At 42.9% G+C, this 25,519-nt stretch overlaps 1 protein-coding gene across 1 annotated transcript in view; it reads right to left on the bottom strand.

Annotated features, from left to right (window-relative positions):
• Positions 1-25,519, bottom strand: part of GARNL3 (GTPase activating Rap/RanGAP domain like 3) — a 152,626-nt gene that overhangs the window by 64,719 nt on the left and 62,388 nt on the right. Inside the window, exons 4-8 of the mRNA XM_058524085.1 lie at positions 25,122-25,196; positions 11,202-11,301; positions 9,483-9,601; positions 2,925-2,989; positions 454-517 (exon numbers count right to left, since the gene is read on the bottom strand). Of these exons, the coding sequence (XP_058380068.1) occupies positions 454-517; positions 2,925-2,989; positions 9,483-9,601; positions 11,202-11,301; positions 25,122-25,196 (423 nt within the window). The remainder of the gene's footprint in view (positions 1-453; positions 518-2,924; positions 2,990-9,482; positions 9,602-11,201; positions 11,302-25,121; positions 25,197-25,519) is intronic.

The raw sequence follows: 25,519 nt of genomic DNA, 5'->3' as shown, positions 1-25,519 counted from the left end.
GACGCCTCCTATCCTCTACCGTACCCAGCACAGAGTTCTACATGAGTTAGAGCTCAGGAAGCACATTTCGTATTTTATTATTTTTTTAAAAAAACCCTCACATTCCACACAATTCTACATCACTCAGTAAAAAGATTGGCTTTTAAGCCAATAAGATCCTTCTGAACATACACCCTTTTGGTTCATGGATTGAGGACCATACAGTTCAGTGGTTCTCAGTTGTGGCTATGCCTCAGAATCGCCCACAGAACTTTTGAAAAATACAGATTCCTAGCCTCTACCTTAGACCTAGCATATCAGAGCCTCAGGTGTGAGGGTCTCCATGATGATGTTTTCAAAGCTCCACAGGTGATTCTGGTTGGTATCCTCAGCTAAGAATCATTGATGATCTATCAGTTCTAATTTAACACTGTGATCAAATTTATACAATTATGAAGCATAAAATTCTGTTACCTTCTGTATCTCAGGATGAAAAATTTCCCTGGGGCCTTTCTCAAATTTGTCCAGATTCATGGCACTGAAATAGAATGGACAGAATGAGCTACAGTGTGGTGGAAACTTAAATAATGTGGAGCAAGTATAAATTCTTCAGAGAGACTAAATAATATCTCCTAGAAAATCATTGCTGGATTCCCTGAAGGCCTGGCCCACAGGAGATACAAACCAATGAAGGCATGATCAATGAATTAATACATGAGAGTAACCAAAAACACCACATTGTACTCTACTTATGTAACTGTCCCCTAACGACACTCAGAGAACAAGAGAGGAAGCGAGGAATCGAGAGCATCTGTTTCAGGCAACCTTGACTAATCTTCATGATTCTTACTTTAATTTACTAAAAAAGTGATTCATTGACATTTACATAGCAATTAATGATAAAATGAAATGTAATTAAGATTACCTGACATGTCTTTCTTCCTTTGGCAATTCCTCTGCCACTTAGGGCAAAAGGCCGTCTTTACCGAGATTGTCCTTTTCTGTTTTACTTTGGACAAACAACGTTAATTTCCTTGAGCCTAAGCTCCTCTAGAGGTAAAACAAGGAAATTGAACTAGATGATCTCTAAAGCCCCTTTCAGCAAGGATTCTCATACTTGTAAGTGAAAGGTAAAAATAATAGCTAATATTATAGAGTACTTACTATACGCCAGGCATTGTTAAATGCTTTACCTGGATTATCTCATTTAGCCTCTATGAGGCAAGTATTATTTTATCCCCATTTTAAAGATTATGAAATTGAGGCTCAGAAGTGAAAGAATTAGTCCAGGATAACAAAGCTGTTAAGTAGGAGAGCCAAGATTTGAACTCAGGCTTATCTGACTCCATAATATTTATATTTTAATTTCCTTTTAAGTTTTCAAGTTCACACTCGTAACAAATGAAGATAAACTCTTTTCTTCTATTGGCAGCAACTGTAGACGTTTTAATCTTCCATATCTTTAAAAATATTTTCTTGCTGAAGCTTGCCCTGGCTACGAGTGGTGGGCTGAAAAGCGAAGGCCGTACTCACACAACTAAGTGAAATTATAGCTAAATGAAGTCCCTAGTCTTTAAGTCTAAAGAAGAAAGAAGCTGGAGTAACTTCTTTCTAGGAAAAAGAAAAGATTCACAGAAATTTTAAACTAGTTTAATTCAAAGTATTACTCAAAGTAAGTTAAGATTTAGAAGCAGCAAGATATTTCTGTGCTCAACAAAAATGTTCATTGATATTTCTTAACTCGGGCTTCAGACTGTTCAGGAGAAAACTCAGAAGGCCTAGGGCAGAGAGGAGAAGGTTTGCAATTTGGATACCAAATCAAGTTTGAAAATGAGATATGAAATGTTTTACTTCTTAATCTCAGTGCCCTTTCATCAGCCAGATGCAATCCCCAACAGATAAAGTCAAGTTTATCACTCTGAGACATTTTGGCAAGTATGAGTTGTGGCTGGAAACACTGAAAACACCATCTCCTACCACCACCTAGTTACAGACGACTAGAGAGTAAATCATGGGGCACTGGGGTGAGCTTTCACAGTCACACAATACGGCAGTAGTGGTGAACAGCCCAAGCCCTGGAGTCACATGACCCTAGGGTTAATTCCCAGCTCTGCAGTTTACCAGCTGTGAGATCTTTGTCAAATCCTTTCACTTCTGAGGCTCCGATTCCTTATATGTGGAGTGGAGATAATTACAGATCTACTTTGTGGAGCTGGTTTAAAGATTTATTAAGAGAATGCTTGTAAAGCATTTAGCACAGTGCCTGATAAACAGAACCTACTGTTACTATGAGGTAACATCTTAGCTGGTGACAAAGCGACAGGCCCGACCTGAGTGGTGGCATTCCCTAGGGGAGGCTGCCACCCACCATGGGAGAGGAGAGAGATGAGAGAGAGGTGGAAAGGTGGGGGCATGAGAGGCAGCTGAGTGCGGAGCAGCTAGATGTTCCATTCATTCAACTTTCTGTTTGTGAAGAATAAGCACATTCTTCTCTGAGAAGCATTTGCTGACATATGAGTTTCTATTTCAAAGCAGAAAAATGAAAGGAAAAATAATGCTTGATTTTCTTTACAAAACCAAAGTATCCGCATGCATGCAAGAAAAAGGAAGCAGGCAACCAATGCAGTAAGGAGATGCGTTACGGTGATGCTCAGGATCAGCAGGACCTAGACCCGGGCCTCAGTTCCACCAGACACTAGCTGTGTGATCTTGTCCTTCTCTCCCTGAGCCTCCATTTCCTCATCTATAAAATAGGGATAATAACAGTACCTGCCTTATAGGGTTGCTGTGAAGATTACACGAGGTAATGCATGTCAAGTGCTTAGTACAATGTCTGATACATAAGCCAAGGCTCAAGAAAGTGGAAAGCTAACATCAGAATGATCACAGGAAAAAAAACATTAACAAAGGCTCCTGGTGTTGGGTTTCTATTCATTAGCACTCACCTTAAGATGGACTTCACAGAGAGAGTTTTGGTGGGACTGTAGGGAAGGCATATTTTCTGGGTACCCTGGAAAGTGAAAACACCAAATCAGTGAGAAGTTTGGCAATTTCCATCTCTGAAAGAGCCTTGCTCGGCTATCTAAAAGAAACCCATGCCCAGTCTTTCTCATTTCTCTTCAAGGGGTATGTATATGAATAAACACATTCTGTGTTGGAAAAAATCTTGCTCTTGCATGACAGCATCTTCTACTATCCTGCCATCCCCAACATTTACGGCTTTCAGCATTACTCTTCAATGTACGGGCTGATGGGTCCTCAGTGTCTTAGGTGTGGTGGTGAGCAGATGAGCCATCTGAACCAGAGGAGAAGAGGGTTTGGTCTCTGAGCCAAGAGGCAGATTAGCCTCAAAGATCATAAGATGAAAACAGTCTCCATATGTTCAATGGGACCCAAATGTGATATCTCCAAGTCAAAGACTTTTTGAATAGAAATCACCTGAGTATTTCAGAGAGGCTTTCATAATATGTACTTTTATATTTATCTGCATTTACTTATTTAAAGTCTGTTTCCTCCTCTCTGAGTACCCACTGTGACTAACTCATAGAAAGTACTCAATAAATATTTGTTGAATTCATTCAACAATGAATGAAGGAAGGATTTCCTGAATGGTTCAGTCTCACGTTCAAACCAGAACAGATGAGTGCTAGTCTCTTTATAATTTCAAAACAAGAGATGATACAGATTTATAATCCACAAAGGATTTACACTACACAGTTGGAAAAAAGGATTATGACGTAGTCCACATTGAAAACTTTCTTTCTAACTCTGACTAATAATAAAATTGGCAGCACAAATAGCTAGAGAAGGGTAAGGACATTTCTTACAGGAAATGGGCAAAGAAATAAATGTGACTTTCCTTGTGTTTCTGGGACACATCTGCCAACTCATCTGTCCAAGCCCTGAACACCGGTATAGGAGTGGAGTTCCCCAACTCTTGCAAGCCCATGATCTCCTTCAGTAAACTAAACTTTCACACCCATGCTCCTGGAGACCCCAGTAATCTCCCCGCCACCCCAGCCTGGGCAGGAGTATGTCTTTCCAGCTAAGCATCAGAAAAGTTTATAGTTTGTGTCATAGAGATTTAAAAAATTTTCCAAATATAGAGGAATATTATGATAGGAATATGCATTTGCAAATTCCACATAACCCATCCATTGAAACCTGAGTTATTCCTGTGGCCTTGCCTTCTCACCAGCCCCAGCCTCCCTCAGTGTGGACCTGTGTGGGATGCCAACCTATCTAGAAGAGGGTCTTGAATCTGACCTTCTTGCTCAACCTCTACCTTGTCTACCTTTCCTTCTCACCAAACATCCCAAAGGCGGTTTTAAAGAGAAGCCAAGGCAGCTTGAGGGGGAACGTACAGAATAGGAGAGAGAGGGGCCAGCACCCCCTTGGGTGATGATAACATCTTCATGAGCTATCTAGACGGATGTCAACTCGTGGGATTGTCAAGGTATATTTTTCTTCACCACCATCTGGTAAAGCTCTTCCTCCCCATCTTCTCCCTTTTGTAGCTTTCCAGAGTCACTCTCCAATAAAAATCACCTTCCAGTTCCATATTTTCCAGAGGAATCAACAAATGCATAGGTGGAGTGAAGTACACGTGCATATCAGGCAGCACTAGGTGAGCACAGCAGGGATGCAGAAGTGCACGTGGAACATTACCCTGTTCATGTAGCAGGGGCGTGTATGTGTGCGTGTGAACAGACGTCTAGAAGGACGTTGCAGCAGTTATCTCTGAGTAGCTGGATTTTAATCCTCTTCTTCTTCTTTTTTTTTTTTTCTGGTGAGGAAGATTAGCCCTGAGCTAACATCTGTTGCCAATCTTCCTCTTTTTGCTGAGGAAGATTGGCTCTGAACTAACATCTGTGCCCTTCTTCCTCTATTTTATATGTGGGACTATGACACAGCATGGCTTGGTGAGAGGTGTGTAGGCCTGTGCCTGGGATCCAAACCTGTGAACCCCGGGCCGCCAAAGCAGAGCGCACGAACTTAACCACTACGCCACTGGGCCAGCCCCTAATCCTCTTCTTTTTTACTTACTGTATTGTCTGGATGGGATTTTTACAAGTACAAATCATTTTGTTTAACAAAAGCCTTTTCTTTATGTTTAGAAGAAACACAGCAGAGATAACCAAGACTGTTTAAAGCAGGATTTATACACGTAGCTATTTTTCTAACTGTTTTATAACAGAATGTGAGTTCACGGTGGGGGTGATAGGGGGCTGAGTCATCTGCTTCTTTGGATTTCCCACAGCCTCCAGCACTAGTTTTGGGCCTAAGGGGGCTTCATAAGTGACCCCTCATGCTAGTGTTCCGCTTTGATTTTTTCAGTTCCCCACTTCCCTTCAGTATTCCTACTATGGCTGGTAGCAAACACTTACCCTGCACTGGCATATAATTTAGGGCCTAGATAAGAGGTCTGGATGATGGCACCAGCCCTTCTCAACAGAAGGGGATTAATACTCAGTATGCCCTGCCCCATGCTGCCTGCCATGTGGTCCTGGGGTCTAAATCCCACCTCCTTGACCTCTCTAGTACCAGCTAAGAGTACTCCCTAGCGCTCCTCGTTCGTCTTGTATTTGCTGTTCCTTCTGTCTGGAATGCGCTCCCTGAACCACCTCCCCCGCCTCTCCCCCTACTGCTTTTGTGGCTGGTTCCCTTTCATCCTGCAGGTCTCTTTAAATGTCACCTCAGAAAGCTTTCCCTGAACTATCTTATCCAAAGCAGGTCTCCCGTATCATTCTCTCTGTTTCCTTCAGAGTGCTTATCACAATTTAGAATGTAATAGAAACAATATCTTTGGAAATTAAAATAAGCAAAATGTCCCCCCTGCATTTGCCCTACTCTTCCTCCCTGAGTGCCTGGCAACCGTCCCAGGTGGAGGTGGAGTGACTGTTACTTGACATTGAGGAAGAAGATATGACATTGAGAAAATCCATTCCAGAGAGGCAGCAGAAGTGCAAAACCTACCCTTTCCTGCCTTGGTGAAAAGAAGGAAGAAGGAAGATAAGGAAAGCTAAGGGGGTAGATGCTGGGGCCCTTGATTCCCCCATTCCAAGGGCAGGCCGTGAAAGGCGTGGGGGGACGCTGCAAATATATCAAGCTAAGACCTGGTGGCGCCTAAGGACATTTGGCCTAGAGGCCCACTTCCCAGGCATGGCCTTCCACAGGAATCTTGAAGTCTAGGTAGAACCTGTTTGAAAACCATGAGGGGCAGTAACTCAGTAGCTTCAAGAGTGGATGCTCAGCAAGATTAGAGACAGGAGCCTAAGGCATTGCTCCTGCCTCCTCCCATCGCACCCATGGCTTGCAGGGGATATGCCCGTGAGAGGATGGAGAGCTTCTGAGAGGCTCAGTGACTAACAGAGACCTGGAATCAGGTCACAGAGTTCACAATATGCAGTGACTTCACAACAAGGGGGAAATGGCTGGGACTACAGATTTCAGGGGCAGGTACTTTACAAGGACCCCCAAAAAACTACAGGGGACCAGTTACATCTCAGGGGTTGCTAGTTCAGAGACCAGATCAGCCATTTCACAACAGAAACCAGAAAGAACCCAGGGCACCCCAGGCAGATCCAAGGTCCTCCTCTCCTGCCACCATGAGTCTCTTAAACCCTGAGGTCATAAACCCTGAGGTCCCCATGCACCCAAATATCACCTTCCAGAGGAGAAGGGGGAGGGGAAAGAAATCGGAAAGACTGATCATTTGTCCAAAAGAGACAGAGTCATCCCAAGAGAATATTAAACCAGAAGAGACTGGAATACTGTAATCAGCAAACATACAACAAACAAACAAACAAAAATGAAGCACCAGTCAACAGCCTTCCTGGTACAGAGATAAGAGGCTCTGGACGAGGGCACTATCACTTCTCACTACGTGAATACTGAGAAAAGACTATCACGCACGTGTTTGAGAAAAGCGGGCACACAGCTCTGCAACGTTATCTTCTAAAACTTGTATAATCTTTGCTTCAAGAACAGCTATGCTGATGGCAAGACTGACCCCAATGGCAGTGGCACGGGGAGAGGGGTAAGTGCCAAAAAATTCCTGCAGGAAGTAATTCACAAGTAAGATCTAACTCTATTTTACATCAGATTTTCACCTTAAACCTGCTTAAAAAAAGAAAAATTTCTGAAATGTAACACAGAAACTTATATAAATAGAGGCAGCATAGCACATAGGTTAAACTGGACTTTGGCATTATTCATTAATTCATTCAACAAATATTTGTGGAGCTCCTTCTGTGGGCCAGGCACTAGGCTTGGTGGTGGGGATCTTGAGAACAAGGCAGTGATATCCCCTACTTTCAGGGAGCTCACCACCTAGGGAGAGAGACGGCTTGAGTCAAGGAATTACATATAGAATTAGTTATGTATGGTGGCAACAGCTCTGCGTGCAGTCCTGGGTTCTGCCTGGTCTGTTGCCTACTGGCCTGTGGCCTCAGTCATGTCACTTAACCTCCCTAAACTGCAGTAACACCCACTCAGATAACGCATTTGGAGGACTTAGTACAGTACTTGGCATACAGTAAGTGCCCAATAAATGTTAGATTGTATTACCATACTACTTTTTTTTTTTTTTGGTGAGGAAGATTAGCCCTAAGCTAACCTCCGTTGCCAATCATCCTCTTTTTCCTGAGGAAGACTGGCCCTGAGCTAACATCTTTGCCCATCTTCCTTTATTTTGTATGTGGGATGCTGCCACAGCATGGCTTGACGAGCGGTGCGTAGGTTCGTGCCTGGGATCTGAACCTGTGAACCCCAGGCCACCGAAGCAGAGTGCTTGAACTCAACCACTATGCCACTGGGCCAGCCCCACTATTACTACTTTTTGTGTGTGTGTGTGAGGAAGATCAGCCCTGAGCTAACATCTGATGCCAATCCTCCTCTTTTTTGCTGAGGAAGATTGGCCCTGGGCTAACATCTGTGCCCATCTTCCTCTACTTTATAGGGGACACCACCACAGCATGGCTTGACAAGTGGTGTGTTGGTGCGCACCCGGGATCCGAACTCGCTGCAAACCCTGGGTCGCCAAAGCGGAGTGCGAGCACTTAACTGCTGCGCCACTGGGCTGGCCCCATTACTACTTTTAATCATCACAAAAAGTTCCTAACCACAGTTTACTGTAGTGGTTCCTGGAAATTCTTTCTGCGCTTTTTGCAGGTGCTACTTTATTGCTATGCATGCATGCATGCAAATGTGTGTATGTGTATTAAAAAATTACTGTTTTTTTAAGTTTCTGTATTACTTCTTTTCCAAAAAGATCTACATAGCAATTTTTGATATACTATGTAGCTGAGATTAAAAATAAGCATGCAATTATTTAAATACTGGATTTCAACAAATGTACCCATAAAGTGAGACCACCAACTAATAGGACTAGTCTTTTCTAAGTGTGGTTTGTTTTACTGTTTTTTAATTATACACTGTACTCACCAATTCAAGAGTAAATGTTTTGTCCTTTAAGCTTCTTAGCAGTTCAAGATTTGATGATTTGGGACACTGGGTAAGTGTGGGTTTTCAAACAAGATTTCACTTAATGTAGTCTCTTTAGTCCTCATCACTCTGTGAGACACAGCCCAGAACTCTCCCCATTTTACAAAGAAGAAAATGGAGGCCCAGAGGGCATAAGCAATTTTCTCAAATTCACACAAATGAGTTTGTTATTGAGGTAATTTGACCCTAGTTTGCTTAACTCCAAACCCTTTGCTCTTTCCAGTGTCTGTCCACGTGGTCTCTGAAAAAAATTCTCTGAGAAACAAAGATAACAAAAAACCAAGAGAATAAAATAATGAGAAAAGATAAAAGATGAAAGAGAGGTCAAATATAAGAATTGCTAGAAAAAGAATTCAGAAAATAGGAAAAGAAGCAACAAAAGTGAACACGACATAAGCAAACTTTCCTGAGCCAAAGAAAGACCTGCATCCCTGGCTGAAAGGGCTTGTCTTTCAACCCTGAAAGGGCTCACTGTCCTCACCTATGTGCTCAGAACCCACCATGGCGGGGGGACTTGTTAAGTCTAGAGGTGTTTTTCTACCTCGTGAAATTGATGAAAGGGCCTAAGCCTCAAACACATTCTAGAAGCACAACTGATTCAGTGGTTGACTGACTGACTCATGGAAACAGGAAAACCCAAGGGCCTTACCCATGTAGTAATATAATATTCTTCTACTAAATTTTGTTTCTTTTAGATGAAGGTGAGCCAGTTCATCACTTTCAGTATTAGTAACAGCTGAAGTTAATACTCTGTAAAATACAGTTCTGTATTCCCACAGGCCAGAGATTGAGGGAAATGGACATGTATAATTAGTGGGAATTAGAATATGGGAAAAGTTGCTGTTAAACTCAGAGCTCGAAGGTTCCACCTGTGAAGAGTACAAGCTTGAAGATCCAAACTCAAAGAACCTCATAGAAAAAGGCTTACCTGAGCCACTCTGACAACGACACTAATTCTGGAGTGATGAGGAAACTCTAGGTACAAGCCAGTTACTTACTGTTTTCCTCCAAAGAATTGCACGGTACTGGGGGACACGCTGATTGTTTTGGTCAGAAAGGGTCACAGACAAGAAGAAGGGGCTCTTCTCTGCATCATTTCCAATGTAATTCTGATGGACTGGAAAAGAAACAGGTTTAGAACAGTGAAAATGCAACTGGTTCTTCCAGGCACTGGTAGCAGTGGACACTTCAGGTGGTATCCAGCCCTTCCCACATGATCGGGGAATAATAATCCCAAACCTAGCTCGGGATAGAACCTGATCACTCTAGACCAATCACGCACTCCCGTTGCTCTTGCCAGTGATTGGTTCAGGAATAAACATGTGACCCAATTCTGGCCAATAAGATAGAAGATGGCCTCACTCCTGAAGATGGCCTTCTTCTTCCTCTGGACATGGTAGTGTCTAGAAGTGATGCCTGGAATTGCTGCAACCATCTTGTGACCCAGAGGAGGGCCAGCCTTGATGACATCACTGAGCCTCTGAATCCACCAACCCCAGAGCCCACCCTTCCTCTGAGTTTCTTGTTATATCCCCTATTGTTTAAGCCAGTTGAGGAAGCTGAAGGCATCTAAACTCATGGCACCATTTTTCTCTAAAGTCATCATAACTCTGGGCACTGTGTTTTCAAGCATTTGGGAAGATGACAATTTTCCCACTGATTTCTTTCTTTATAAAGAAAAATGCCTTGCCAAATAAGTGAACTTCTTAGAATAATACAGTATCAGATTTTTTAGTAGACATCATGTGCGTCTGATCACTCTCATTTTATAGCTCAAGCATCATATCTTCTACAAACAAATGCATTAGCCTGATAAGCAATTTGTCTAACTCATTTCTAATCCTGCAATAGTGATTATTCTTTCATTCCTAGTATCCTCTGTTGTTAACCACACTCCAGTTTTCTGTCTTTCCATATAGTTTACTTGAGGCCTTCACTCTAACTGTACAACGCTGTTCAGGACACAGCTCTTGGTACGTGCCAGGCATCCGGCTTAGTGTTCTTCCTGCATATCTCATTGAAACTTCTGTTCACACATACTAGGTATGTACTAGTAATATCCCCACTTTACAGATAAGGAAATTAAGTCTCAGAGAAGTGGAGAGTAACTAGTGTAAGGTCCTATGTTAGTAATGGCAGAACCAGGATTCAAATCCGTTCTATAGTCTCCATGAGGGCAGGGATCATGGCTGCCTTTGCCAGTATATATTGCCTGGCACATGGTAGGTGATAAATACTTGTCACTGACGAATGAATGACACCAGAGCCTATAGCATAATGCCTCTCTAGTTCTACATTAGCCCTGGAGCTCAGGGAACCATTCCTCTCCCTCATCACCTCAGTGTTCAAAACTCACGATTGATAGGGTACATGCCTTGTTGTTTTCCACCCTGCAAATTCTTCTCATCTCTCAAATCACTCATTCAGATGATCTAATCCCCTTTAACTCCCCAGGGGCAAAAACAACTGGCAAAAAATAACTAAATAAAAAAATTAAATAATTAAAAAATAAATTTAAAAATTACGAGAAAAACTCCTAGAGCTGACTCTGAATTGAATCTTCAAATCTGCAAAGTTTACTACTGACTTTGAAGTGCAACGCCCGGACATTAGTGTCCCTGAACTTGTTAGTTTCACACATACAGGGTACCAGAAATTATACGAACATTTTCATTTTGAATATCCTTTCTTCCCAACCACCGTAATGGCATAATTACCTTGTCCTAAAAAATACTTGAAATACCATCTGGTGTGGTATTCTGGGTTCTCTAAGTGCACGTCTGTTCTTCGCCACGTACCTGGCAGAGCAGTTGCGTTCTGTAACGGAACAAAGTTGTGCCATTAAGACGCTTATTTAGAAAGTAAACAAGAAGCTGGTAATGAACCAGAGGCCAAAGAACCAGAAAAGTTATTGTTAAAAGCATACAAACAGGGCTGTAACCACACGTTCTCATTAGAAGAGACAGTCTAAATCTATATCATAGAAGCATTCTGGAGGTCTTTGGGGTGTAAGAAAAAGAACCACGTGAACCAGTGAGTTCAGCTATTTCTAACTTGAGTATAACTTGAGTTTAAAGTTTCTCTCCTTTCTGATCCAAAGCTTCCACAATATTTGGGAGTGGGTGCCCCCTAGAGGCATGCCCTTCTGTCTGTTACCCCTGAATCAGGCACATTTCACCTGGAATACATCTGTGCAGCATCTTATTTGAATTCATATTTTTTAAAGAATTTTAGGGGCTGGCCCCGTGGCTTAGCGGTTAAGTGCGTGTGCTCTGCTACTGGCGGCCCGGGTTTGGATCCTGGGCACGCACTGACGCATCGCTTCTCTGGCCATGCTGGGGCCACGTCCCACATACAACAACTATAAGGATGTGCAACTATGACATACAACTATCTACTGGGGCTTTTGGGAAAAAAAAAAAGGAGGAGGATTGGCAATAGATGTTAGCTCAGAGCCGGTCTTCCTCAGCAAAAAGAGGAGAATTAGCATGGATGTTAGCTCAGGGCTGATCTTCCTCACAAAAATAAATAAATAAATTAAATAAATAAATAAAAAACTGTTTAAAAAAATAATTTTAAAAATTAATCATAAAAATAACTCAATTAATGTAGAAAATATGGATAAACATAATGAATAATCAGAATCCTCTACCAAAGTTAATCATTATTAATGATTTGGTACGGTTTCTTCTAATTTTTTCCTACAGGTACATACATATCTATTTTTCTTACCAAAATAGAATCACACTGAATACACACTTTGAAACTCCATTGACATCTACATTGTGCCATGTGTGTAAGACAGACTACTTGAACATAATTTTCTGACTCTGACACGCCTCTAGTGATTTACTAGAAGTTTGTGGACAGTTTCTTTATCATGTTGAAGAAGTTTCCTTCAAGTCCAAGTTTATAAAGAGGCTTTCCTCAGGAATGAATGTTGAATTTTACTGAAAGCTTTTTTTTGTCAACTGTTGACAGAAGAGGCTAAATGGGGGGAAATCATGGAAATGTAATGATTATACTAATAGCTCCTGATGCTGAACGGCTCTTAGATTTCTGGAGTGCACTCTACTAGGTCACGGTATAGCATTCTTTTGACATACTGCTGGATTGAAAAAAAATGATTCATGTATCGTATTTGTTAGTGAGATAGATCTATAGGTTTCTCTTTGTGTGTATTTCCATCATACTTCAGGGTTATATTACTTTATGAAGTGAATTAGGATGCTTTCCGTCTTTCTCATTGCTCTGGAAATACTAACATTCATTGAGAGAGCTCTAAGCACCGAGTCATAGGCGAGGCACTTTACATGCATCATCTCCATGGTATCTCCAGCAACTTCATGAGGCAGATTCAATTTTATCCCCCTACTTTCAGATGAGGAAACTGAGGCTTAGAGAGTTGGAATATGTTGCCTAAGGTTGCAGACATAATAAGCAGTGGAGCTGAAACTGAAATTAGTTCCAATTTCAGACTTTTTTTCTCTTTTAAAATCTTAACCACTACATCATCTTCTGTGTCTTTTTTTATATTCTGCCTTTTTTTTTTTTTTTTTTTTGGTCAGGGAGATTGGCCCTGAGCTAACATCCATTGCCAATCTTCCTCTTTTTGCTGAGTAAGATTGGCCCTGAGCTAAGATCTGTGCCCATCTTCCTCCATTTTATATGTGGGATGTCGCCACAGCACGGCTGGATGAGCGGTGCATAGGTCTACACCTGGGATCCGAACCTGCGAACCCCAGGCCACCAAAGCGGAGAGTGTGAACTTAACCACTATGCCACCAGGCCAGCCCCTATGTTCTGCCTTTTTAATCTATCAAGGAGTAAAAAAGTAAGTTAAGGTTTCTTAGTATTATTGTGCTTTTATTGGATTTTTCTTTAATTTTTAAAATTCAGCTATATATATGTATACATACGTATATATAAATTTTATTTGGAAATAAATTTAGACTTACGTAAAAGAGGCAAGAATAAGAAGAGTGCAAAGAGCACTTGTACACGCTTTACCAGATTCACTGACTTACCCCATTTACTCATTTGTCCATGCCTTTCTCTCTGTCTACACACACACACACACACACACACACACACACACACACACACACACAGATGCACAGTATTTTTTCTGAACTATTTAAGACCAAGATGCATAAATAATAGCTGTTTATCCCTAAATACTTCAGCGTGTATTTCCCAAGAACAGGTATGTTTTCTTACATAACCACAATACAGTTTTATCAACTTTTGTAAATTTAACATTGATACTCTACTTTCATCTACCATCTGTGTTCCAATTTTGTCGATTGACTCAACGATGTCATTTAAAGCATTTCCCCCTGCAGTACATTTAGTTGTCATGTCTCTTCAGATTCCCTTAACCTGGAACACTTCCACAGACTTTCTTTGTCTTTTATGACACTGACATTTTTGAGGAATGCAGCACATACCTCTCTCCTCTTTTTTTTTTTTTTAATTTTTTTTATTTTTGTGAGGAAGATCAGGCCTGAGCTAACATCTGATGCCGATCCTCCTCTTTTTTGCCGAGGAAGATTGGCCCTGAGCTAACATCCATGCCCCTCTTCCTCTACTTTATACGGACGCGGCCACAGCATGGCGTCACAAGCAGTGCATTGGTGCTCGTCCGGGATCAGACCCCGCGAACCCTGGGCCGCCGAAGCGGAGCGCGCGAGCACTTCACCGCTTGCGCCACCAGGGCGGCACCTCTCCTCTTTTTTTAAATAAAGCACTCCTCATTTGGTTTGTCTGATGTTTCTCCACGATTAGATTCAGGTCATGCATACCTGGTCAGAATACTACATCAGGGATGCTTGTTCTTCTCAGCTTATCATATTTTAAGATATGCACCTGTTCCTCATTGGTGATGTCAATGTTGATCACCTATTCAAGATGTTGCCTCTTAGTTTTGACCTTTGGTGTGACTCAAGAAAAGCATATAATTGGATTTTGCACCTTGTAGAATTTCTGAATGATTCATTATCAACAGCTATTCATTTTACAACCATAAACCACTGGCAGTGGGGACTCCTGGTCCAGAGCTCTTTCCACTATGCATCGGGCAGCACACAGCTACGGTACGACCCTGGCATCCATCAGCCAGCCTCAGGCATCAGCTGACCAGACATGGGGTGGTCCAGCCAAGGCAGCTGGCCTTGGGCAGGAGACTCCACAGTGGTTGGTGTCACGGTCCCAAGGTCCTGGATCCTAGAAAGCATCAGCAGAGCCTGGAGAGGAGACCTTGAAGTCACCAGGACATTTAAGCCACTGGAGCCTCCAAGACTTTCATGGCACAGAGAGACTTCTTTCAGGCAGCTGTGCCAGGTCTTAACTCAGTGCTTCTAGATTTGTTAAAATGTGCACCGGGGGGCCCATTCTAGACCTCCAACTCAGGATTTCTGTGGGTAGGGCCCTAGAATCTGAATTTTAACAAGCATCCCAGGTGATTCTGATGAACACTGAACTTTGAGAATCAATGCTTTATGCCAGGGGTTCTACAAGAATCCGGGATGGGTGTGAGCTTGGACGGGGCAAAAAAAAAAAAAATCTTTATTTTTCCTAACTTCTAACTAAAATTTAGTTTCATTCAACTACGAATGTATGCAAACAACTACAGTAGAGCCACAGCCCTGGTAACCTTGTCACCAAAAATAAAAAAATCACAGGTATTTTCAGAACTCTATATAGTGATTGCAGATATCTCAAAATACTGTTTACATTCTTCACTGTTCAAAATTACAATAATTATGAGACCCGTTGCTGGATTTCTTATTTAATGGTCCAATAAAAAAGCATGCATATTACGGTATCATGAATTAGGTTTTAAAAAATCATTTTGATAACCATTTCAATAAAACTGTTTTCCTTTGTAATCCTACATATTTTGTTTTATGCATTAAAAACATTATTCTGAGAAGGGGTCTACAGGCCTCACAGACTGCCAAGGGGGTTCGAAGGCATAGAAAATGACCCCCATACTCCAGACCTTCGAAAGCACTTGAGTCTGCCATTACCCCTCCCAGAGGTCTGAACGCTGCCAACTGCAGGATGGAATAATGCAGAGAGGAGCAAGATGCAGCACAGCACCTCAGAGTGAGAGATGGGACTCTGGCCAGCGGCATGCCCCATACCTCTACCGAGTACAAACTGTCAATTATGAATTATTTTTTTTTTAGTGAGGAAGATCAGCTCTGAGCTAACATCTCCTCCTCTTTTTGCTGAGGAAGATCGGCCCTGGGCTAACATCCGTGCCCATCTTCCTCTACTTTATATGTGGGACACCTGCCACAGTGTGGCTTGATAAGCAGTGCATAGGTCTGTGCCCGGGAACCCTGGGCCACTGAAGCAGAGCGCGTGAATTTAACCACTATGCCACTGGGCCGGCCCCATGAATTCTTTTTTCAACGATCAAAAAGTTACCTACTTAACTTTCATCTTCGCTGAATACTTAACTAAAATGGGGGAAAAAACTCAACACCAAAAGAGTCTTGCAGAGCAAGACACTTCCTGTCCCTTGTTAAAAGCACATATGATGAGGTGTAAAGACAAGAATATACACAGAAACTGACAAAAGAAAGGGAAATGAAGAGAAAACACCTCCTCTGCCCAGGATCCCAGAAGAAGGACTCTGCAAACGAGTTCCAATTTCTGATGATATGTAGTAGAAGTAGACAGTAAGGGCACAAATCTTAAGTGTACAGTGAAATGATTTTTAAATGTGTATACACCCTTGTACGTACTACCTGGCTTAAGACAAAAAGCATTCTCAGTACCCTAGAAGGCTCCTTCATGCATTTTCCCAGTCAGTACTCAATCACACTCTGAGAGGTAACCACTATTCTGACTTGTATCACCATTGATTATTTTACCTGCTCTTGAAAGTCATAGAAATGAACTCATATTGTGTGTATTTGTTTGAGTCAGCCTTTTTGTCCTTTGACAAAAATGTCTGTGCATTCATCCATGTTATTGGTGTAGCAGTAGTTCACTCTTTCCCACTGCCACGTAGCAGTCCACAGTATGAACACCACAAATCACGTATTCATTCTTCAATTGATGGGCATATGGACTGTTTCCAGCTTTTGGTTATTAAGAATAAAGTCACTATGAACGTTTTTGTGTCTGTCTTTTGGTGGACATAAGCACCCATTTCTGGTGGGTACACATCCTGGGACACAGAGGATGCAGATGTTCAGTTTTAGTAGATACTGCTAGATAGTTTTCCAAAGGGGATGCATAGGAGACTGCTAGATGCTCCATATCCTCTGACCAACTCTTAGTATTTTGGTCCTTTTAATTTTAGCAGTTCTGGAGGGAGTACAGTAGTACCCAATTGTGGTTTTAATTTTGCAATAAATCCTAACTATTTTAAGTATGACCTATTTTACAGAGAACTTCAGAGATACAGAAACTTCGTCTACAGCACTTTAAGTTGACAATGACACAGGAATACATTATTTATTTAATATCAACAGGAAAGTTAGGAGGAAATATTCTGATGAGCATGTAACCACGGGCCCTCTAGGACCAGTTCAACTGACCCCATCCTATTAACAGAGCAATTAAGAGTTGTTTTTCAGGAGCTGAGAGTCCCACCTTGTCCAGTTCAGGCTGGTTGAGACCACCAACCCACCAACTGGGCCTGTGCAAATGCTCCATAAATGACCCTTTTGATGTCAAGGGGCTGAAAACTCCACCGTCAGATCATACTAACACCATCATTTTGTGAACATGTCTCCTATGAAGAAGCATGAAGCTTGACCACGCTTGCATAGATCATCAATTATGTCACTTCTCCTTACCTCCAATCATCTATCTCCACACTTCAGACTGCCCTGCCCTTTATCCCATAAATTTTGGCCCAAGCCTTGGATCAGGCAAACAGATCTGAGAGCACATGCCTCCTGTCTCCTCAAAGATCGATCTCGCAAATAAAGCTATTTTTCTTTTCCCAAAGGCTGATGCTGTAATAATTGGCTCTTTATGCACATTGGGTGGCAAGCCCTTGCTTGGTAAGAAGCACATTTTCCAGACAACTAAAGTCTAACACATTGCAAACACCATACTTATTTTATGCCCTTTTAGATAAACATTTGCTAAAAGGTATTATGGAGAGTAATGAACTCAAATTCTTCTACGCTGCAGACATGCCTGTGCACGCCCACAGTGTTGAATGAGTCCTGAGACTAAGAAATCCTGACTCATTTCTTTTTTCTTTTCTTTTTTTTTTTTTTTGGTGAGGAAGATCAGCCCTAAGCTAACATCCATGCTAATCCTCCTCTTTTTTGCTGAGGAAGACCGGCTCTGAGCTAACATCTATTGCCAATTCTCCTCCTTTTTTTTTCCCCCAAAGCCCCAGTAGATAGTTGTATGTCATAGTTGCACATCCTTCTAGTTGCTGTATGCAGGACGCAGCCACAGCATGGCCAGAGAAGCAGTGTGTCGGTGCGCGCCTGGGATCCAAACCCGGGCCACCAGTAGTGGAGCACGCGCACTTAACCGCTAAGCCATGGGGCCGGCCCCCTGACTCATTTCTTCATCTAATTCCAAAGCCCACAGAAGGTCCCTCTTGCCTTCATTGTCTTTTTACCCCATTTATACTTGTGGGATGTGAAGGAGGAAGACTGAATCTGGCCAGGATATTCTAAGGAGAATTTAATCAAAATCCATATATAACACCCTCATTATATCTGAATGTTCTCTCATATTTGACTTTAAGTAGGGAACCCACACAACACAGACACTCCGATTACAAATGAGATCTATAGTTTTATATAATGGCTGTGATTTTTTCAGAGTCTCATTCTCCCTCATTCTTTCTAACAGCTACTAAGCACTCCATTGTATACACGTATCATAATTTATATAATCATTACTGAAGGAAATTGAGGTTGTTTCAGGTTTTTAAAAAAATTTTCAATAATGCTACAATACACATCCTAGTAGTAGAACTGTTGGCCAAATTAATTATTGCTAATTGCCCTCCCAAAAGATTGTACTCATTTCCATATCCCCCAACAGTATATAAGAGAATCCTCCCCATGCTAAGGAAGATGGATTTGTGAGAAGCTGAAGGATTGTCCCCTATGCTCCACTATATACTAATTGACACACACAAGTGAGCTGTAAGGGAGGTCTCCAGTGATCCACCCGAGGGTCACACTCATTTTAATTAATAATGGGAATGAGCACACAGATGGCAGGACAAGCACATCTGAAGGTAATAGAAAGCTTCTCAGTGGGTTAGCTAATAGGACAGGTGCCAGAATCAAGATGTCAAAAAAACTCTTGACAATTAGCAATTATGGACAATTAGCAATTATGGGACACACTAACGAGACTAAATTCAGGGTGGACAAGGCAAAAATCTCACACTTAGGTACAAACACAAATTGCACAAGAACAGGATGGGGAAGGCCAGGTGCTACAAAGCAGCAATTATGGCCCTTTTTACCCATTAGGAGATTGAGGTCAGAGACGTTGAGTCATAAACTGGTAAGCGGTAGAGCTGAGTCTGAACCCAGGTTTGTTTGACTCCAAAATTGTCTCCACTACCCCATGGTGCCACCTCACAGCTAAACAACAGTACATGTGAAAAAGACTAAGGGGGAGGGTAGCATAGTGTAGGCTCATGAGTCATCAGGCTTCATAAAAAGAGGAGAGTGTGTACAGCAAGGAAAGAGACAGGCCTGCACCGCTCTGTGGCTGAATGGGGTGCACCTGGAGCCCTGAGTTCAGTTCTGAGCACTTCAATTTAAAAGTTTCATTAAGGACCCCACATGTGCCCAAGGTGCAGCAAAGAGTGTGAGGATGAGTGGAACCAAGGCCACGTCTTAGGAGAAAAACAGCAGACGTCTTGGAATGTATGAGGGCCTGTCATGTTGAAGAGGGCTCAGCCTTACACTATGGGTACAGAAAACAGAAACAGAAACTGAGTGGAAAATATAGACAGATGAATTTTGTTCAATAAAAAGAATTTTCTAGTGATTAGAGATGCTGATAAATGGAATTAATTTGCTTTAGGGGTGTGGTATAATGGGAAACGTACATTTGGTCCTTGTCTCTGGTTCCTGGCACACAGCTCCTAAAACGCCTGGAATTTCCTGAGCGATAAGGGTGATAGGAGCGTCTTTTGTTCTAATGCGGTGACTCTTGGTGGGTCCCTGCATAGCTTCAGGACGGGGCTGCTTGCTAGAATGGCCAAGCCTTGGCTAGAAGCTTGGAACTTTCAGCCCCTACAACCTCTGGGGAGGAGGATGGGGCTGGAGATTGAATTAATCATCAATGGCCAATGATTTAACCAACTATGCCTATGTGCTGAAACCTCCATAAAACCCCCTACACAACGGGGTTCCAGGAGCTTCTAACTTGGTGCATACATCAGGGTACTGGGAGGGTGGTATGCCCAGAGAGGGCATGGAGCTTCCACGCCCTCATACCTTGCCCTGTGCATCTCTTCCATCTGGCCATTGCTGAGTTGTAGCCTTTATAATAAACCAGTAATTGTAAGTAAAGTGCTTTCCTGAGTTCTGTGAGTCGTTTTAGCAAATTATCGAACCTGAGGGGGAGGGTTGTGGGAACTCCTGACTTTATAGCCAAGTCAGACAGAAGTGTGGGTAACCTGGGACCTGATACTCGCGACTGGCGTCTAAAGTGAGGGCAGTCTTGTGGGACTGAGCACTTAAACGTGTGGAGTCTGACGCTAACTCTGGGTAGTTAGTGTCAGAACTGAATTGAATTGTAAGACACTCAGTTGGTGTCAGGAGGGAAAAAACCTCTCAAGGGGGTAGCACATTTCCCATTACTGGAGATATATTCAAGAGGAACAGATGAGCTGACTGTTGATAAAACTGTTGTAGGGATTATGCCTTGGTTGGGAGATCGGCCTAGACGAATTCTAAGGCAGTAAGGTATGGTCCATGGTGCCGATCAGCAAACTCTTTACCAGTCTACGACGAAGTATACAGCAATGGAGAGCAAGCACTTAGGAACTTTTATAGCAGTTTGACATTTCTGTGACACCTAAGTACAAGCTCAGTGGATTCGTTTCCTTAAACAGAGTCCAGCCCAATCCGGGTGCTATTAAACATGGTGGTGAGTTGTATGAGGTGGGTGCTGCATACTGTCACACACAGTAGGACCACATAGACTCCTGCAACAGAGTGGAAATAAAAAATTGGGCCCTTCACCACAAACAGTCTGAGAAGCACTGCTCAGAGGACTCGGCCTCATCGTGGCGTCCCTGGTGAGGTGTCTGACCACCCCATCTAAAGCAGGACTCCTCCTGTGACTTTGCACCATGGCCTCCTGTTTGTTTTTCCCACAGTAGTTACCAAAATGGGCATCATCTTATGTATCTGTGTTACTTATTTACTGACTGCTTTCCCTGCCAGTCTGTGAGCACATGAGGGCAGGGACCTCAGCAGTCTTATTCACCCCTGCATCACCAGTGCTCAGCCTGTCTGGCACTGAGAAACGATCCTATGGATGTGGGTTAAATGAATGACTTGACATATTATATGAAAAGTGCTCCTGATATAACTTATGTTTTTGGTAATGCTGGGCCAGGTTATTCGACCAACCCTCCCTCAAGAAACTTAAAGTACTTGAAAAATATTAAAATCATCTCCTTAAAAGCACTGGAGTGCTTACAAGACAGTAAGGAGTTACCAGCCAAAACTGAAAGGCAAGTGGGAACCCACAGAGGTAAGTGGAGCATGAAGGTTCTTTTTAGCTTGGGACATTTATCAATCATGACAAAACTAAACTTGGGTTTTTGACCTCATGGGGCAAGAGGGCAAAGAATCAAATTCCCAGGACCCACCAGTCGGTGAGTCTAACAAGAGACCCACCCCACATTAAGCTGGGAGCCCAAAGGGCTACACATTCAAGGGAAGGGTGAACCAGAAGAGACCACTTCTACCCCAAAGACCACGAGGAAGGCTGCCAAAGCGCTGGGTAGAGCTGAGGGGGGGAGTGTCTCTGAGGCGCTATGACCTCACGTAATCTCATGTAAAGCCTCATGTAAGCTTCACGTAAATTAGCGGCTCCATTCTGCATCATCTGAGCGGCTTGAAAAGTCTCAAACTGGGAATTTAGTTTAAAGGTGTTTAGCAAGAGCAAATGCAAATCCTCCCTCTGAGTCTGACTCCAATTCTGATATATGTTTTTTTCCCCACACCAAGCAATTCTCTGACACCAGCTGGGTGTCCTACAATTCAACTCTATTCTGACACTATCTACCTGGAGATAGCATCAGATCTCACAGGTTAAGGGCTCAGTCCCACAAGACTGCCCTCCTTCCCCCAACTTCAGACGCCAAGTGCAAGTGCTTCTAACTGGCCATCTATAGAATGACCCCCTCCTTGCGTTCAATTAATTTGCTAGAGTGGCTCACAGATCTCAGGGAAACATTTTACTAATTAGATTACCAGTTTGTTATAAAAAAGGATATAACTCAGGAACAGCCAGATGGAAGAGATGCACAGAGCAAGGCATGTGAGAAGGGGCACCCCTCTTCCTGAATCTCCACATGTTCACCAACCTGGAAGCTCTCCAAACTCTGCCCTTCTGGGTTTTTATGGAGGTTTCAGTACATAGGCATGATTGATTAGATCATTGGCCATTGGTGACTGAACTCAACCTCCAGCCCCTTTGCCTCCCTGGAGGTCGGGGCTGGGATAGAAAGTTCTAACCCTCTAATCACATAGTTGGCTCTACTGGCAACCAGCCCCCATAGGGGCTTTCCAAAAGTCACTTATTAACATAACGAAAGACACCTTTATCGCTCTCACCACTTAGGAAATTCCAAGGGTTTTAGGAGCTCCGTGCCAGGAACTGGGACAAAGACCAAATATATATTCTGATTATAAACCACAATATCACATTCCCTACTAGGCGTCATATTATTCCTAAAAATTTATTTTCAAGAACAATGAACAGCACACAACGAGGTAGCCAAGCACACAGAGAAACACAGCACACCATGAGCATATGCCAGGAGAAAAATCAAACCACAGGTAGAGAGCCACAAAAAACTTCACATATTGGAACGATCAGTCACAGATGACAAAACCATTATACCGACTATGTTTAAAAAAATAAAAGGTAAATTTGACATTATCTTAAGGGAACAATAACTATAAAAAGTGACCAAGCAACCTTGGATTAGGCAATGGTTCCTTAGATATGACATGAAAAGCACAAACAATAAAAGAAAAAATAGATGAACTAGACCTCATCGAATTTAAAAACTTGTGTGCTTCAAAGGACACAATCAAGAAAGTGAAAAGACAATCTACAGAATGAGAGAAAATTTTTGCAAATCATATATCTGATAAGGTCTAGTATCCATACTGTATAAAGAGCTCTTAAAATTCAATAATTAAAGGAAAAATAACCCAATAATGAAATTGCTTTGCGATTTGTTTGTTCATGGGTTTGAAAAATTTAAAGCAGCTATATTCAGCCTTCTAACGCACTAACTGCTTTAACTAACTCAGAGCAAGCCTGTTTTTCCCCCTCCGGGTCTCAGGTTCCTCTAAGGTTTTTTATCAGGCTGTGCATTAACACTGGCCAGAAGCTTTTAACTGAAGACCATCAATATAAAACCCAGCCAAGCCACTCCAACGGAGCACTCACGCTCCGTGGCTTTGGTAGAAACAAAACTGAAAACTGTGTTTGGGCCTTGATATCATATTTCCCACAGAAGCAATCTGAGATAGGACTGTGTATTGAACACAAGAGACCACGATGATTTGTGAAATCAATTAAATGTTTCCAAAGATGGTACGTGAACTGCCCATGGTCACACGGCTGGTGAGGTGTCGAGTCCGTTTGAACCCAGGCAGCCTGACTCTAGAGCCACTCCTGACCATAATCCTCCATAGGTGATTTCCAACCCCTGACCAGGTCCCAGAACTTGTCCTCTGGCATATGGCAGGGCCAGGTGACATTACCAGGTGAAGACTGTTTGAGGACCAAAGTGTGCGGTGATCTTAGGACCACGTGAAAACTCCATTTATGTCTTTCCCAGGAGGTGTGGATTTCCTCTAGACACTGGTCCTGGCAGTGGCCAGAGTAGTGTTTTTGTGGGATGGGGAAAGTCAAGAAAAGTTTGTTCATTTTGGACTGGGCTGAAGTTCTGCAAAATTTTGGTAGCAGAAGGATGTCTTGAGGTACAGCAATCCCTGGGGTCGCTGGTACTCAGGTTCTCAAAGGAGAAAATCAGCATGGTGGCTGTTGGCTTTCTGAGCAGTGGAAAATGAGGACTCAATGCTTCTGCTCCTGACTTAGCTCCGGGGACAACTTTGGCTGCCTGAGTCTGTGGTGATAAGACTGTCTCATTTCAGGAGCTGGGCCATTTGGGGAGGGCTGTTTCCAAGCTTCAGAAGCAAATTTCCCCAGGAGTTCCTTTTTCTATATAGGTCAGTTGACATCATTCTGGACCAGAAGTATGTGGGCACCTGTCCAGGAGTCCAGCCCAAGATGGGACTGCCCCTTTGCCTCATGGAGAAATGGACTGCCCCCATGTCTAGGTGAATGGGTTTGTGAAGTTAAGGCCAAACGTAAAGATGAGCAACAACTTCCCAAATGCTGTAGCCTTTCAAGTTAAATCCATAGCCCTTCACCAAGAATTTGATTAAGGGGGTGGTCAGGAGGGCAAGGCTGGCTGTACAGCACTGGTTATGGCAACAACAATAACCATTATTACTATTATAGCTATCACTTACTGAATGCTTACTAATATGCCAGGCATAGTGTTAACAGCTTTACGGGCTTAGCTCGCTGAATCCTTTCAATAATCCTAAGACAGTTTCCACTTTATAGATGAAGAAACCAAGGCTCAGAAAGGCAGGGTTACCTGCCCAGGGTCATACAACTAAGAGGTGGGGGAGCTGGCACTTGAACCCAGGCTTGCGCGACTCCAAAGCTGGGGGTGCTGAAGCACTATGAAGAGCAACCTCTCAGAGAGGCAATGAAGAAGAAAAACATTGGGGGGCTTACCCCGCACTCTGCAGTTTTGGGGGTAGATCCCAAGGAATAGAGTGGGCAGTGGAACTTTTAAAAAAGAAAGAAAAGCACTAGGAGTCTCTGTGGCCTGCAGTCAGGAAGACCAGGAGAGCCCAGAAAGAGGGCTTGGGCCCGAGGAGTGGTGGACAGTAATCGCCTCCTTTCTTGGTGTCTTCTCTGAAGAAGATGACATTTTGTAATCACAGTAATTTTTTGCGTCTCTCTCCTGGTCCCTGATATTGCTCATATGGCAGTGCCAAGCGGGCCAGCCTGGCAGAGGGGAAGAGCTGGGATTCCAGGGGCCATTCTCAAAGGGTGTCGTGCTGTGAATTTGTCTTTGGTGCCATTTTGTGAGTCTACCTGGTTTTATTATAAATCTTTTAAAGGGTATGTGTCACCCTATTAATAGCACCTTCCATACAAAGAATAATGACACTTCCCCTTCACGTCTGCTTCAAGCAAAGTTCTGAAGAGCTCTAGTTACCCCTTCCTGGGCTCCATTTAGGCAAGTCTTCTGGGTAATGAGGATCACAACCTGCTCACTGCTGTATCACAGGCGCCATAATCATGTGCTTGGTGACAATACAGGAACTGGGAGGCTTCCTTACCTCATCTGAAGAGCCATTTTCCACTCTGAATCTTCCAGCCCTTTGGATGGCTCCATCAGCATCGCTGGAAATGAGCTAGGGGACAAAAGAGCGCTCAGTTAGGTAGCTGGGTCACCATTTGCAACGCCCCTTCTGTCTGTGTCTGTCCTATAAGTAAGCCAAATCCAACAAGAGCTGGAGGGCCCAGCCTAGAAGCTAACCGTCTTTTTGAAGCTCTATTGCCCAAGTCCACATGCAGTGGGCTCCCACAGTCTTTACGAGCTGAAGAGTGAGGAACACCTAGCCCACAAGAGTGCAAAACAAGAGCATCAAATCTAAATTTAATTATACTCCAATACTGACAAACATTAAGGTGATGCTCCCTGGAGAAACAATCTCAACACACATCACACGTGGCC

Source organism: Diceros bicornis, chromosome 28, assembly GCF_020826845.1.
Source record: "Diceros bicornis minor isolate mBicDic1 chromosome 28, mDicBic1.mat.cur, whole genome shotgun sequence".
NCBI classification, from domain to species: domain Eukaryota; kingdom Metazoa; phylum Chordata; class Mammalia; order Perissodactyla; family Rhinocerotidae; genus Diceros; species Diceros bicornis.
This window is presented reverse-complemented; position numbering and strand designations above follow the sequence as displayed.